Genomic DNA, 16,795 nt, shown 5'->3' with positions numbered 1-16,795 from the left:
ATTACAAATTAAAAGTACCAGTTGGATACTTTAAGGCTGCGAGAAACATAGTTGTATTATTTTAAGAGAGGAATTGTGTCACTTCCTGTGGTGGGTTATTTTTTTTCACTAACTTTACGTCAGTAATTTCCGCCCTACGCTTTTGTTGGGGGTTGTGTTATTGGTCGCGCCCCCGGCAAAGCACGGTCTTGTGCGGTATAGACATAAACAAATATTTATACACGTAAAGCACTTGCGTTACATTTCGAAAATCAAATTTCCTTCAAAGTATGACTGCATAATGTCCGACATTCTCGGTGTCTCTTGACCGCATTATTGCAAATTCAGGAGCTTACCGACGCAACGCACGCGAGAGCGCCTACTCATGCATCTCTGTCTAAAACATTTTTGAAGCTGCGTTTAGTCGTCGCTACTAAGCGAAAAAACGCTCCTATAACCGTCCAAATTTTATCAGTTCTTGTTTGCTACAAACACATTAAACATACGTTTACAATTTGTCTATTATATTAGGTATCAAAAATGAACTGGGTTGGTGGTTCAAGGTAAGGCTGTTTTCATTACTACCGTGCTAAATATAGTTTAGCCTAGCAAGTAACGGCTCTATCTGAAACTGCTCAACAGAAACCGGCTAATGATGAGGAACGATACGAGGAGGCAGAGAGTGAGACAGTCACAAAACAATCCCCGCATTCTCTTGAGAATGACAGCTGTACTTGTTACATTATTTATTCTTAACCCCTTTCCCCCAGGAGTTCTTTGAAAAGACAAAGATGCAACATAAATGGAAAAATATGAGAAACCCTCTGGAAGTCACGCCGGATGGCTCATGTTCTGGCAGCATGGACCTGGTGACACTGTTTGTTGTGAACCAGATCTCAGCAAAGAAATACAGAAAAGGTGATTGGAATTTTATTATTTCAGAATAATTATGGATCTGGAAGCTATTGAAATAATATTGTTTGAATTTTTGATTCTGTTGTACCAGTTCCCATGGATGCATTCTGTGTTCTTAAAATTGATTTGATATCAAAGTGAGAGAAGTTTCTGCAGGGAATACTAACATCCTGTTTGACGTTAGTAAAAATGTGACCTTGCAAATATAATAAAACATTACTGAGTAGCACTCTTCATAAAACTGTAGTAGATGAAAAACAAGTGTAATTATTTGATTGAGCCGCCCCTCACCCAAACCCAGCCTGTAAGTCAAAACAATAAAAGGCTGTAAAGGAAATTGTAGCAAAGTATAAATGATATAAAAAAACAAATTGCTTCAGATAAGCCCAAAAGTAACATTTAAAAGAAACCTAAATATCAAAATAATTGAAAAGAAACTTTTTGTATGTAAATTTGTATGCCTCCGGATTCTGGGGTCACAACTCTATGGAACTCTTTATTTGGGAAATTGTGAATCATTGGTTTTTCAAATTTCTTTATTTTCATTCCAACTGAGAAACACTCATAAACTAGTAGATGTAACACTAATGACAGGCTTGCCCACAAAACAAAGGTTTCCCTTCATCTATTCAATCTGCCAGTTGAGTGATAAATAAGACGCTGTTTTTATATTTTCAGATCCTGTTAAGCTCCCACTTCTCACCAGCTGTAAGAGAACATCCAGGAAGGGAAGTCGGGCCTTAGTACTTCCAATGAGCCCCTGTTCTCCATCACAACTGAGTCTGGTTGAGGGTCAAGCTGAGTGCAGGTATTGCTGGAATGTGGCTTTTCTAAAGGCATATTAAACCACAATCAAAAAATGATAAGGTTGTAGCCACTTTAGTACAGAAAACTGTTATCACACATACGGCATTAGAATCGAGGTTTTTTTTGTAGTTCTTGTCAAAGTTGCAAACTAGCATTCAAAGTTCTTGTTTTGACTTATAAATCAAAGGTAGAATTAGAATAATACTTAAAAAGTCAGTTAGCAATATAAAGAATGAATTGTGAATTATTGTCTTCAAAAATTCATTGTATTTTTTTCTTATGCATTATCTAGTCCTCAGTCAATGAGAAAGCCTGCTTTTCCTCAGGGTATCAAGTGTCAACAAGTCAGTTACTTTCAGAGTTTTACACAAACATTCTCTTAAAAGAATCAATCACCCATCAAAAATGAAAAAAAATGTAATCTCTTTTTCAAACCCCAAAGCTATCACCAGTCATGGAGTGCACTTTCTCAGATAACAGTGCCTCTGACTACTGGCCACATGGAGGGAACCCTCTTAGTCCTTTCTCCTCTTTGTGTTCCCCCTCAGGTAATACAGCAACATATTCAAAGGAAATATGATTAATACTTAAGTTTTGAGCAAGTTCATTGTGTTTATAAAATGAATCCGTTTTGAAAACATCCAACCAGTGCCCTCCGGAAGACTCTCCCTGCAGACCCCTTTGAAGAGCAGAGGTCTGACAAGGGGGCAGCCATCTCCCCACTGCTCCCCTGCAATGTGGGGCACATCTGAAATGGAACAAGCCACGGTAGCACAAAAATATTATTTACAAGGAATAGCCTACCTCAGTTTTACATCAAAGCACTTTAATCCCCTCATTGTGTGTATATATTGATTTTTGGTTGATAATTTGTTGCAGATTTCTTGGCACTTTTTTTTTCGTAGTGATTCTTGAATTCTGTTTTTCCACAATTAAATATGATCATCAAATGAAAACTTGAAAAGAATCTGATTTGCAATTTGTTAAAAGATTTCAATAATTTATAACTAGATAGACTGCTCCCCCCCCCGAATGGCAAAGAAATACAGAAATTAAAAGGTCATTTTTTATTTACAGTCTCTGTAAAAATTTTGTCTAAAGTGTCCAGTTTGGACTGAGGATCTCTGAAATTCCCAAATATATGTCTTTTTAACAGCCCATATCAAATTTGCAACTCACTCAGAAGGTGTTACTTTAGGAGCCTGTCATCTAGAATCATCTTTGATTATGGACAAATACCAAGTGTTGGTGGTTGGAGCCTGTGAACAGTGACTATGTGTGTAGATAGTAATTACTGGTATTGTTTTAATTTAGTCCAGACGGGTGTCAGACAGCATCACCTTGTCCTCTGCTTCCAATCCGGGTTTTGACCACCTGCAGACACCCTCAGCATGTCAAGTCCTATTTAGATGTCCAGAATCTGAGTGAGAACATTTGAATTGAGGACTAATTTGTATTACCGGTAATTCGTATGTGTGAGACTAGCTTTCTGTGTCTTTGTTTTTAAATGCATTTAATTCCCAATTTTCTGTCGTAAATACAAGCCAGTATTCAAATATATCGCAGCTATCTCAGTAGGGTCAAGGAACACACAAGCCCTGACACCTCTCTGAGTAATGGATTGGGCAACAACCCCACATTAGACTTCAGCTTCAAAACTCCAGAAAGGGAACTGCCATTTGAAGAAAACATCTTTAAGGGCTTCAGCAGTAAAGAGAATGAAATAGAAGGTGAATGATGGATATCAGGAAATTAACATAACTGAGCACATCACAATGTCAATTCTTGAGGTAAACATAAATTCTCATTTCAGCTTCAGATTTTTGTAGTAAAAACTCAAAGACATATCATCAAGATGAATCTCCATTCAAATTTTCCAGACAACAGTAAGTATTTATGCTTCACACAGGTTCTAATCTTTTGGTGTTATTCATTTGAATTGTGAGATTAATTTGGTTTTCACAAACAGAACCATCCCTGATCTACAGTACATAGGAGGGGAGGTAAGCTGTTAACCTTTTATTGCCACCCAGTGGCAGAGTCTTAATATACTTTATGGTATATCAACTCAATCATACAGTTCATAGTTCCTGAAGCATTTGTCATTCATAAGCTATTTAATAGACACTAATGGTGTAAGTGTTTTTTTTTAAATACAAGGGCAAAATAATTGCATTATTGATGTTAATTCAGGTTGTGTTCACAGCTCTCTAACTGCACTGACAGCTTTTGTGAGTAGACTCAGCATCTAGGGTACATTTATTCTTTCATTGTGCAAGTAGTGCAATTAATTGAAGAACATTTTCCCACAGCATGCCAAGAACACCCCACCAATGCCTGTAATTACTTACCAAGTTCCACATGTAGAGAGGTTTTCATTAGTTCAGACTTAAATGAGGTGAGTTTCCCTACTACGGCGTTCACCATCTTGCTGTTGCACTGTAATGTTTGTCAGGTTAGTCAAGACCTTGCTCACTTGATGTTGTATTTAATTAGGGCTGGATAATAAGAAAAAAAACAACACAAAATATATGTCGATTTAAAACCATTGTACCCCTTGTGTTCCATGTCCATTGTTTCCAAAATAAAACATATTGCCTTGGAAAAACAGGGCAATTTAAATGTACATGGTAAAAAATGAATCACAATTTTACAATATTTAAGAGAAAATCACAGTTAGTGGCTTAAAGACGGTATATGTTGATACAAGAGCAAAGTTCAGCCTTAATAAGCCTTAATTAACTGAGGACTAACAGTTTTGACTTAATCTCAACAAATAAAATCAAGTCCCAGAGCTGGCAGCACCCATTGTTTACTGAACATGTAAAACAGTATTAATAGCAAACGCATGATAATTTAATCAACACCTCAGCACAACTTAACCACTGAGCTCTTAACTGGTGAGGATGATTGGTGTGCAGCAGTGCCGACGTTGTTTTGTCTTCCAGTATTACATGAGCTTTAGAAGAGGTTGCTCAAAACTCATCTTGTATTTTGACTGACAACATATCTCACTTTTGTTCTCTCTCAAACTCCATGATAGGATAAGAACTGTTGGTCAGGAGATCAAGCTTATATTAATGTGGCAGACAAAAAACAGGCATCACACATAAGCCCAGTGAAAAGTAACCGCAAACCAAGCCTTCTAACATGGGATTACCAGGATGTCATAGAAAGTATTAATGCTTTAAGAAGTAAATGCACAGATCAGACTGTAACTCCTAACATGCTTGATGAGACCCAGAGCTCAAGCCTGTGCAAATGCAAGAACAGATCCAATGACACACAAGAGGCAGAAACTCAAACCATCCCTGTAGCTGAGATGTGTAATGCTGGGACCCAATGCAGCCCGATATCACGCAAAGACCCTGTGTTCGGCTCTATCCTACTACCTGTTGAGGCGTGCGTACAGTGTTCGGCCACAGGGAGGCAGATAAGCAACACAGATGCCTCTGCAGAGGAACACAGCACTTTATTGGCCAAGAGTGAAGGTAGCCGAACAAATCCAGGACTGTCTTCCCACCACACACAATAGTCACATTCCCTACACAGACAAAATACGCCATTTCACATAGATGCTCTTTCTGAGAATGACAGATACAAAATAGTCTTTGGTAGTTTCACATTTGCATTTCTATATTTGGAAATCGATTACATATGAGGATTAGCGCTGAAACATTTCTCAATCAAACAATATTTGTATTCCCATTAATCATTAAAACCTTGCGGAAAATTGGTTCATCCAACGTCCTGATACCTGATCGCACATGGCTCTGATGGAACAATGCGCCTCAACTATTGATTCGGTAAGGTGATGTGAAAGAGAACAGGCGGCAAATGCAAAAGTAGAGGAATAGATGACAGCAAAGATTTAAAAAAAGAACCCACACTGAATCTGTAAAGCATTGGATCACCTGGAGTTGGACCGATGGTACCATGACATGTCGGTATTAGAAGGAATTACTCCACCATGATGGCACTTAGTCAACAATGCAGTCTGTGCAGAAACATCCTGACTGTGCATTCAATCCAGAGCAATAGCACTGTCATTTAATATGACATTTACAGCTAGTAAACAGTGAATGTTGGCAATATATGCACAGTCATGCAGAATGCAAACGAGGTTTAGAGTCCTTGAAAGAACCCAGGAAATAAATTACAGCCAACAGAATATATCCCGCTCTTCATTTGCTGCAAAATCAACAAAACGGAATATGCGATCAGCATCTGGACTTCTTAGCTTGTTTAAAAAACAAACAAACAAGACTGAGGATAGAGAAGTGTGACAAAATTGTACCTTCTTCTCCCTGGGAGGAAAAATTGCTCCACTTCAGACCTTCTGGCTCCTCATTCTTTTCTAGACCAGCAACAAATGCTTCAGAGATTTCAGTTAACGAACCAGCTTTTTGTTTTGATTTGGCGTCTGAACTCTTTCCTTCTCTAAAGTAAAAAGAGCTTGACATTTGACAGAAAAAAATAATTGAATGAAGTTGGTAAAATATAACAATATTGTATTCAAACAACTGTGTACTTAATATGCTATGAATTTCTGATGTGTTTTTTTTCTTTCTTTTTGAGCTGGTAAAGAGCCTCAAAAACAAGTCCAGTCTGATGTCATATCTGCAACCAGAGTCATCAGACTCTCAGAAGAGGCAGAGGCACTTCAGGAAATGGCAAACATTTTGCTCCTGCTGAAGGAGAGAAGGAAAGTAGAGGAATTGAGGCATTCAGAGATAAATAGAAATATGTATTCTGCATGAATTTAAATAGTAAGACATGAATAGTTTGTTTTAAGCAATTGGAGCATATTTGATGGTCTTTATCAATGGCATGTAATTATTTTTTGTCAGTGTCACAAAACAGTGAAATAAAGCCCCATTGTTACTGATTCATAAATTTTATTTCTTTCCTCTTATATGTTCAAGTGTTCATGAAGATTGTATTTTATAGAATATAAACTCTATCAAAACATTTACTGCTGGAACAATGATTCAGTATACTATACAACACTCTTATCAGTAGTTTTCTAGGTCCTTTTAAACTAATTGGTTTACATAGAATTGCAACCATTTTTAAGAACACATTCATTATCCACTTGTATGGTGGCAACACAATGATATGGTTTGTGCTGAAACAACACTTAGCGATATGGTGCATCCAGAAACAATCACTTTAGATGTTAGGTCTTCACAACTTTTCATTATGTAATCTGATTATTGGAGTAATACACTAACTCTTGTGTGCTATTTTCAATAACTGTACAATAGTAGGTACAGTAAAAAACTAGCTTGTGTTTTTGAGGCAGGTGACCTTGGACTAAACACTCTAAATCATTAGAGACTAAAAATTGTTATCTAAATTACAGATAGTGTCTTCATTGTAATTGTAACTAAAAAACTGATATAGGGTTAATGATTTAGTTCTTTCATTTAGGACAGAGCATTATGACCAATGTACAAAAATGCCTAAAATAAAACAGCTTGCGTATAAGTGGAGAGACTTACCAAGATCAAATTCATTGATACTGAAGAAAAAAACAAGTAAACTATTTCCCAAAAGATAGAGAGACAGTTTATTTCTGATAGATTTGCCGCTCTTGTCCCATAGTTTTTGTATATGAGAATATATACAGAAAATAAAACTGGCTTTGATCTTGAAAAAAGTTATTTCCACTTAATTCCCAGTTCAGAAATGGGTTTACTCATCTTATGCTGTTGTGCTCAAACCTAAACATAGTAGTTTTCATCATTATCGAAAAAAAAAAATATATATATATATATATATATATATATATATATTAACAAGCTTCCTTTTAGCTACTTTGGGGAAAAAAATGAAAAATTATAAATAGCTGTTTTTGTCTAAAAAATATTGAATATTTTCTCTTTTGGGCTTCTTATGAGACAGATTTCATACTACTCCCTTTAATACTGGCTTACTGTTACCAAAGGCATTCTTATGTAAGGATGGAACCCTCCGAGTATCTTATCACAATACTTGCTTGAATGGTCACCAAGTTGTCTTACTTATTACATATAAAATTAAAAATAAGGTAACCCATTAATTCATAATGTTGGGAGAAAATTCCAGCATTGTTGTTTGATCAACAGTCTTTTTAGCATTATTTATGTGTTAGATGCCAGCGCAGTGTCAGTGTAGTGCACTGTCAACTTCGAGCTTTTATTTTACAGAAACCAATGTGTATTTGTCTAACAGGGTGTTACCTCACACAGTTTCACAATTTTACAAAACAACATTGGCAAAGTACCACTAAATCCTATAGGGCGACTCACAAGAAGCACATTGATGAAATGTTCTTTCATTTGAACATAAGGCTATGGAGGAAGACAAAAATCAAAACATTAAATAATAGTAGAAAATATCACAAATATGTGTATGTACATGTAGAATTAAGAAAAGGTCATAAAATGTGATGTAATACATATCGAGTATGTCCACTTAATGGATTAGGTTTGAAAGCAACCATTGGGGACCTTAAATATTTTAAAATGCATGAAGTCTAAATGGGCAAATGCTGTCTACCAGAATCGGTTCATACTCAGGGTTTAAGCAAATTCGTGACAGAGTGACTCTCCCCAGTATAATGTTAAAACCCTAGAAGTAGACAATTAAATAAAAGTCATGTACTATAAAAAAACAACATTTTAAAATGTGTTTTGTAAATAAGAGGGAAGAAATTGAATCAAATATTGACACAGAAACAGCAGCAGAATTAAGATCTTTTTCAGTGCTTCCAGACTGGAATAATGCTACACAACATTTAACTGAGGAGTGTTACGTATCAAATAGCATAAGGGCACTATAGATAAACAATTTGTCACAACAGCTGTCACGAGAGGACGTTTGAGTTCTCAGGCTACATTTAATTTACTTTTATCTATGAAAACATTCTGACATGATTTATATTAAGAACACCAGTACAAAACATTGAGGACTGTCTTATCTGTCTGATAATGACTGCTTACCTTTTTCATATCTATAATTTCTCTTCCCTTGTGAAAGAAAATCAGTAAAGCTTCTCTGATATGGGGAGGGAAGCTTTCTTCCAGGGTAAGTTTTTCTTTTGTGCTTTCTAAACATTGATTCAGTCCTCCAAAAGCAGACCAGATCAGTGTCAGATTAGGTCCCCAAATTTGATTCAACTTCCATTTTGAGAATAAACTGGGAAAACATTCCTACTCATGACAGCCGTTAAAGAACAGAAGCTTATTCTGGATTCCAAGATGGACTGGATTAAACACAATACAAGCAGAATTCCTTCAAGATCTTAAACCTCATGGAGAGAGGAAAAAAAAAAACCAGCACTCTGGATCTTTCAATAATCAGTGGAAAATGAAACACCCAGAGTGGAGTCGCATCACTGGAAACGACTCTAATCCACATCAGAGCCGTCATTGTCTGATAGGTGGTAGTTCGACCCTTTGACTCGGATGTACTCCACCTGCCGCCCTTCGTCTGAATCTGAGACTCCGCATGAACAAAGCTGATTTTCGAACTGAGCCTCGATTTCCTCCAGGCGCCGGGCTTTTGTCTCTGGCAGGCAGCCATAGATGAAGACAAAGCCCAGGAAGGCCAGACTGGAGTAGAGGAAGAAAGCTCCTGAGAAGGTAAAGGAATGCCATGTCACCACTGACAGCCTGACAGTCACTTTATCAGCACATTACTGTTTTTAATCAACATTAGACAGTGATTCATGGGGGAACTGATATTGTAGTAATATTTCTTATAGCCTCTGGAATATTCACATGATGTAGGTAACAAGAGAAAAATATATCTTGATCCTCAGCAGCCCCTTTGATTGGAAAATCACATGACAAAGATGCTACATAAATATTGTATGTTGACAAACTGTGAATAAAAAGGTTTGAATTGAACATTTCCTGAAAAATGGTTTACAGCCAGCCCATGAAGGCAAACAAGGTGACGAGGAGGATTTCCCCCAAACCCCATTTTTTTCCCCACATGTCTGATCTGAACAAATTCACATTTTCATGCTGCAGTCAACCAGGCATAATAACTCAGAATGCATTAATCAAAAATAAATATGTATAATGCAGTGTGTCTGTCCTATGACATAATTTAGATTGTTCTTGTTAGACGCACTGTGGTTATGTCCTGCCACAATCTATCAAAATCATGATAAGAGCTTCGCATAAAAGCAGTAAGTGAAGTGATTCAGTTTCATAAGGACATAAAAAATCAACTTTGAGGGTTAATGACATTTTTTTTTTCTTCGGGCACTTTTTGGCTAAATGTGCTTGATAACCAGCAATAGTGGATAACCTGGATTCTCACCAGTAGAGTATTTTGGTTGTTTTATCTTTATGTTTTTTTTTTTTTCTCTCACATTGTTTCATATGGAGACAGAGAAATGGCAACTAAAATGCTAGAAGAACATGTAGAGGAAGTTCAGTCTCTGAATTTTATGTCAGATGAACCAACAAAGTGGCAAATCAACAGAAAGCCATACTAGGTTCAGTTGATGAAGTGTGGCAACTAAAAGCCTGGGATTAAGGAACAGGGCAAGAAAATCGAGGTTCTTGAAAAAATAAGAGGAAGATGTAAAACGATTCACAAGGATGGATGAATCACTGATTTCTGGACAGGAGACAAGCCATTGATCTTTTGCAGATTACTGCAAGTGTGAAGGGGAGTGAGGAAGCACCAAGATGAGAGCTCACTCAAGCAGCAAGTTATTAATTTCTTTAGAAGCAACAATATTCTTCTGGAAAGTAAAAATATCACAGCATGTTGTCACACCCAAAAAACTAACACTAACACTTTGACAAGGAACTGCAAGACAAAGATAAGACTAAATGGATCCCCAGAACAGTGGAAAATAATATCCATCAAGGAAGCAACTGATTTGGATTGTCAAAGATATAGCTGAGGGAAATCATGGAGAAGTGAAAGACCGGAAATCGTTTTGACTTTTTTGTTTGCCTTATTTTGGTATAAAATCTGTGGATCTCTGTTTGATAATCTGATTACGGACAATGAAAGAGAGCTGATGTTTTAAGTCTTTTGATATAAACGATTATAACTTCTATGAGACAGACAGTAATATTGATGCAGGGACTAACTTATACCAGAACATTAACACTATCAGGAAATAGTATTTGGTTCCAGAACAATGGTGGTTTTATAATCATAACTTTATTAATACCTCATGGGGAAATTCCTCCTCTGCATTTAACTCATCATGGATGAAACATGAGCAGTTGACCGCTGTCCATCAGCACCAGGGGAGCAGCTAGGGGTTCGAAGCCTTGCTCACCAACACTTCGACACACTAGGAGGAGCCGGGAATTGAACCAGAAATGTCGGGTTCCAAGGACAATAAGTCTGTCTCCTGCACCACACCACCCTACTGACCTATTTTATTTCAACAGCAGCAGGAACACCTCCTCTGCAGTTTTGATAAGATAAAAGACCATCTTCAACAGTTTGAGCAAACGTTACTATTTCAGAGACTTGGCTGCGATTGGTAAATAAAAGGGGAGGAGAGCTGATCTAGTTTGTAAGGTCTGGTTTAAAGTGCACTATTGTGGTATGACAACTGCTTTGGATAATTTGATTGAAGATGGAGTGATACGAAATTAGTTGCAGTTAGAGGAATTTTGTGAGAAGATGCCTCAACTATTCATCGAGCAATGTCATAATATGAAGTTTTTTGGTGACTTCAACGATGATTAATTGAAATCAATTAGAGGAAATCAGAGGAAAACAGCAGATTTTTATAATATCATGTTTGGTTTGAGCTCCTATCTATTAATAGTAAAGCCAAGCAAAATAACAAAGGATGGAGTGATACTGTAAGATGACTTTTTTTGCTGTAGTTGTTGATATAAATGAAAGCAAGATACACAGAAGATAATAAGTGACTGGTGTAATTGATCATATTCCTGTTTTTAGTGATAGAAATGAGGCAGCAAGTTTAAGGCGAGACTGGCAGACTAATAATTTGGTCAGGATGAACTCGCCTGAGACAATTGCAGCTCTTATAAACCTTTCACAAAGGCAAGTGGTTTATGTGGCTGACGCAAAGAAATCATAAGGACTTTTAGATACCTTCTTGACACTGTATGACCGTCATTGTCTTTTGAAGGAATTGAGACAAAACTCAGAAAAAAAGGAAAAACCTGTGGTTGACAAAAGGGTTTGGAAAGGCTTGTAAAAAGGAACAAATGCTTCATGGGGAATTCAATTGGAAGCAAATAAAGGAAAAAAAGCAAGAATAACACATTTGAAAAACAGTCAATATTGGCAAAAAAAGACAAATATTCTCCATCATTTCAGAATTATAAAGATAACATTAAAGCTGCTTTGAGGGCACTAAAGGATAACGTAAAAAATGTATTTATTATGATTTCATGATACACATAGTTCATTATTTATTGGTTAATGTTGGCCCAAAGCTGGCAAAAAGAAGGGTTAGGATTAGCTTAGTTTAGCACTTTGTTAACACAGTACTTAAATAAGGTTTCAATTTGTAGAAGTCATATAGAATAAATAACTAAATCTAATTTCATTGATGGGGATGTAAATTAACAAATAGTGTAGGTTAGTGTCTATTCTATTTTAGTTGGATTTCCTTTGTTCTCCTTTTCACTTTGCTTTGAGTTTATGTATCCTTGTATGGGATAAGACAAAATAAGCCTCAGCCTATTCCTTTTTCGGTTCATGATTGTGAGTAATGTATGAAAAAAATCCTTGTCTTAATGGGGAATGAGACTTATATAAAGGAATGAATAAATCAGTCGATTAATGATCAACCCATCATGTATCATCCCAGGATGCATCCAGATTCTTCTCCGACTGATCGATAGCCAGCGTCATGAAAGGTCACTTCCTTCCTGTCTTAGGAGGAACCTGCTGGTGAACAATGTTGACTGAGGACTTATGGAGGAGGGTTTCAGTTTGAAAAAGTGACAGGCCAATCCTTGGGGTATGAGGAAGCTGCTCCATCCTGGTTGTCAATGACACAAGAATGTCATGCATAATTTGACAGGTGGGGTGTTGGGGTGTTGAGGGTACATAAGCTCAATATCAAAGGAAGAGGCAACTTCTGACTAAAGCTATTAGCTTTGAGAATGTATGCAACTGAAAAACCTACCATAGTATGTGAAATACTGGGCCAGGTGCAGAAAGGTAAACGAGACCAAGATGTTGAAGGTCCAGTTGACTCCTGCTGCACAGGCGTTTCCCGTGCTCCTCGCCCACAATGGGTAGATCTCAGAGTTGATGGTCCAGGGCATCGGACCCATTCCTGAGATAGACACAAATGGCTTGTGGGAATACAGCATCAAGCCAAGGATGAAAACAAATCTAAACTACATCCTTTAAACCTGGCAGAGACTTCTTAAACAGGAGAAAACTTCAAATTATTAATCACAAACACAACTGGAGTTTATATTAAACTTTTTTTAACACTTATCTTAGGAGATGTATAAATTGTGAAACAAATCATTTTCTTAATTATATTTTGTTAGTAAATAAGCCCCAATAGAGAAATGTGAGTTGGGCTACCCTATGGGGGCTATTAGCCATTGCAGGGGAGCTTAAGGAGGAAGTAAACATTATAACATAAGTTATGAAAAGTACATATTGTAGTAGTAGCTGATACGTTAAATGGACATGTTTTTTTAACATTTAATTTTAAATATGATATTGAAAAATTGTACATGATCTGACTCACCCTAATGGTTATTTTAGATTAAAGGTATCTCTACATTTTACATTTTTTGCTGTCTGGAAAATTACCTTTGAAGTCTTTTATTTGTTTACGTATTTCTTCATTTTATTTATTATGTATTCCTGTTATTTCCTGTTTCACATGCAGCTCAAACAATATTTCCAAGTATTTTGTTAAATTATGCCACTTGTGTTCTTATGGTGTTGGATATTCAAGTCACACAATTCCACTTTGACTTTCACTTTAGTTTTACTGATGAAAAATTACTTAAAGAACTACTGGCATTCTTTCATTTTTTCTGGGGCGAAGAAAATGTCACAATTCTCTTCATCCTTAACAGATGAGCAATCATTAAACATTAAAATTGGAGTTTAAGCATAATTACAAAGCTTTAATTGTGTCGTTATAAAGCTTAAGTTTTTGATTGAATTTTGTTGAACTGGCAGTGATTAACAGCAGAAACAATAGGATCTTTCTCAGCTGACAAGTTGACTGATCAGAGAAAGCTTATTAATGCAATTAATAATGCCTCCGTTTCATTCTGTAAGACATTAAACTGTGTGCCTGCACAGTATCTGGTGCTCCAGAGGGAAGGAGCTTAACTGAATTCAACTGTCAATGCTTTAATTCTGTTTTCATATATGTGCTCTGTATGACTTCTCCTTTGCAAGCCATGTTTACCTCAGCAATTGCTTTAAAACACCTGTGACACTTTTATGGCTCCCAGGATTAATATCTTTACATGTCAGGAGACAATATTTTGCAACTGTGTGTCGGTAGTTTTGTTTCAGCTGTCATGTGAAGTTTGTAGTTGTGTAGATGCTGCAGCATCTAGTTGCTGTAAGCCAGAGACAGGGTTTGAACCCTGAGGTGAGCAATTTACAAAAATCATGAAAAGGAGAAAACTTTTTTTCCTCAGCAAGATGGTCTATGTTACATATTCATTATGTTTCATGTGTTTGTCTCTTATTTTCAAGTATTCATTAAATTATTTGGGAATTTTCCCCCCTGGTCATGCTACTTGAGTTTATGCTGGGAAGAAAACTACAGAATCAGGTCATGTTCAATTGTAATTATTGGAGTCACGTGAAAAGTCACATGAATCACAGAAGATGAATACATGATTGTTCCATATTTTTGCAAACCACAAAGTAGAACTCCATGGAATATTACATTACATTACATTACAGTCATTTAGCAGACGCTTTTATCCAAAGTGACTGACAAAAATTGCAATTCAATAACCGAAAATCCAAAGTACCAGTAGTCGGAATAATGCAAACTACTGTATGTTTGAGACTCTAGAGCTGCACTTCTTTTACTTGGGTATATAAATGGTTATGAAATTGCTTGCAATTAGGCAGTGACAATGGATTTCTACAGACAGAGTCCCGTCATCTCCTACCTGGGGCGAAAGCAGCCAGGTAGAGCATCAGACCCAGTAAAACCAGCCAGTAGTAGGAAGTGGGACAGTAGTTGTAGGCCCAGAAGGTATTCTCTCTCATTTGACTGCTATTGGAGCACCTGGAGGGGGAACATCTAGTATAAGGGCTTTTATATGCATACTGAACTTCTGTCAGACTGTCCTCTCATCTAAACCCCCACAGCCCCTCTAAATTAGTTACACTCATGTTCCCTGCGATAGAGAAAAAGTTTCTGCACTTATAACCACTGGGTTTTAATTATCACAACTTACAATAATCTTAGCTAATATTAAGTCAACACTTATCTGTGTGCTCTGACTCTGTGAAACAATGAGGGGATTTTGTGGAGACGAGACGATGTCTGTGATTACTAGTAACTAGTAATTATTCATTTAGTGACATGCATGTCTCCAGAGCACTTAAACAGCCTCCTTTACAAACCGCAATAAGAGTATTATTTGTGAAAAAGCCTTTCCCCCACACTTTTCCCTTCATTGTTGCTCTCTAAACACATGCTGCTTCCTGTGACACACCTCCCCCATGCTGCCTGCTCAGTGGACGCCTTATTGACGGGTACACAGGAGGAGGTGAGGAGTGTTGAGCCGTTCTCAGAATAACAGAAACCGCAACCAGGGTCCAACATGCACGGCTCACACAGCCTGGAAGAGAAGCAGGAGACGTTAGCTGTTATAAACCAGGGTAGAATCGATTAATCTGTTCTTTCTGTCACATTCCTTCACTGTTTTCTTCCTTTTGGTATAGTGCATTAACACTTTTGTGTTAAAAATAAAAGAACATGTTGTCTTTTTGAAAACTTGTGAAGCAAGAACTGCTGCCCCTGAGATGTTACAGATCCAGTTTCATCAGGTTTGTTATTTAGCATTATCCTATAGGAACTGCGTGAAATGTGTGCTTTGCCTCAAAGCCCTAATTTTGTAGTCTGTAGCCTCCCTGTGGGCCATAAGCTTCCATTAATTACACACTGGGGTCAACAAGATTTAAACAAACGAAACAAAACAAAACACAGGTACCTGAGGGAGGCGACAATGAATGTTTAGCTCCTGTAAAAAATTAAATTGACTGCAATAGACTGAAGGTTATTAATAACATATACTTTAGATAGCTTATCATCTAGCTCAGTAGAGCCAACCAAATCTGTCAGCAACAGTTGTTGAGGAGCCTAGGGTTTATTTACAAGTGCCTGGTAAGAATCTTTGCAAAGCTAAGGCTTGCAAAGGGTACAACAATGTTACAGAAATGCCCAATGAGAAATTGAAGCTCAACAGCCAGTACTGTTATAAAACATCATTACCGTCTCAGAGAATCGTTAACTGAAATACAACATAAAAGATATTTGTCTATCAGGTTGTCGTCGATCATGCTTTCAGACAGGCAGAGCAGTCAAATTGTCGTGGGGACTCTGAAAGAGCGTGTGGTTAAATATAATGTGATGAGGCCCGGTGCCTTGAGTTCTCAAGATGTGGCCCTGGTCAGCGAGGGGATGTGCAGGCACATAAGGAGTAGAGTGAACTCAGTGAAGCCACTGCCATGCGGTAAAAGCACTCATCCACTTAAATTGCCACTCTCTGCATTTATGTGTGTCAGTGGTGGTGTGTCTTTGCTTGTGGGCACTGCAAGGAGTCCATTAGTCTGTGTTTGTTGTTATGATGAAAGCCATCTACACAGCATTGTCATTTGTATTGGTGTAAGTGAGAGAAAATTGTAACAAAGTAGTATCTGATACCACATGTGAAAACACTCGGGCTGTATGTGTATGCGTGTGTGTCTGTATGTGTTCGTGTTTGTATATTGATCTCTCTTCCTAATGGAGACAATGAAGTGAATTGTAGCTGATTTGGCAGGGTTTTTTTTCTCATGATTAAAGTTACATGGACATTTATTTTCAATGAGATATTTGATATGTCTTGCAAAGTTAAAATAACAAACATTTATC

General features: G+C 37.1%; 2 protein-coding genes across 6 annotated transcripts in view; one reads left to right on the top strand and one right to left on the bottom strand.

Annotated features, from left to right (window-relative positions):
• Window positions 1-157: 157 nt before the first annotated feature.
• Window positions 158-8,253, top strand: redic1 (regulator of DNA class I crossover intermediates 1). 5 transcript variants are annotated; one of them, XM_086146971.1, is made up of 15 exons: window positions 158-542; window positions 622-661; window positions 750-897; window positions 1,573-1,702; window positions 1,994-2,045; window positions 2,144-2,249; window positions 2,351-2,469; window positions 3,016-3,125; window positions 3,268-3,431; window positions 3,515-3,587; window positions 3,671-3,704; window positions 3,908-3,932; window positions 4,014-4,099; window positions 4,745-5,192; window positions 6,280-8,253. In XM_086146971.1, exons 1-15 carry the CDS (start codon window positions 520-522, stop codon window positions 6,459-6,461), a joined length of 1,740 nt encoding a protein of 579 aa, XP_086003097.1. In that variant the 5' UTR covers window positions 158-519; the 3' UTR covers window positions 6,462-8,253. The 5 variants fall into 5 exon arrangements, 3 of the variants coding, with proteins under 3 accessions (XP_086003097.1, XP_086003099.1, XP_086003100.1); XR_015106165.1 differs by lacking the exon at window positions 4,745-5,192 and having other exon boundaries at window positions 3,895-3,932; window positions 6,280-6,303; XM_086146973.1 differs by lacking the exon at window positions 4,745-5,192.
• A 524-nt stretch (window positions 8,254-8,777) lies between these two features.
• Window positions 8,778-16,795, bottom strand: part of LOC147234174 (proton myo-inositol cotransporter-like) — a 62,061-nt gene continuing 54,043 nt past the window's right edge. Inside the window, exons 7-10 of the mRNA XM_086146970.1 lie at window positions 15,375-15,500; window positions 14,823-14,941; window positions 12,839-12,991; window positions 8,778-9,321 (exon numbers count right to left, since the gene is read on the bottom strand). Of these exons, the coding sequence (XP_086003096.1) occupies window positions 9,095-9,321; window positions 12,839-12,991; window positions 14,823-14,941; window positions 15,375-15,500 (625 nt within the window). The 3' untranslated portion in view covers window positions 8,778-9,094. The remainder of the gene's footprint in view (window positions 9,322-12,838; window positions 12,992-14,822; window positions 14,942-15,374; window positions 15,501-16,795) is intronic.

Source organism: Fistularia commersonii, chromosome 5, assembly GCF_037954325.1.
Source record: "Fistularia commersonii isolate RoL2024-O1a breed Wild chromosome 5, RoL_Fcom_v1.0, whole genome shotgun sequence".
Classification (NCBI taxonomy): domain Eukaryota; kingdom Metazoa; phylum Chordata; class Actinopteri; order Syngnathiformes; family Fistulariidae; genus Fistularia; species Fistularia commersonii.
The sequence above is the reverse complement of the archived record's forward strand: the minus strand, read 5'-3'. Positions and strand labels throughout refer to the sequence as shown.

Excerpts from the sequence above, each read along its gene's own strand:
- redic1 (XM_086146971.1), top strand. The coding sequence starts at position 520 with ATGAACTGGGTTGGTGGTTCAAG. Across the intron at positions 2,046-2,143 it reads AGGGTATCAAGTGTCAACAA|CTATCACCAGTCATGGAGTG; the intron begins GTCAGTTACTTT and ends CAAACCCCAAAG. Across the intron at positions 5,193-6,279 it reads TTTATTGGCCAAGAGTGAAG|CTGGTAAAGAGCCTCAAAAA; the intron begins GTAGCCGAACAA and ends TTTCTTTTTGAG.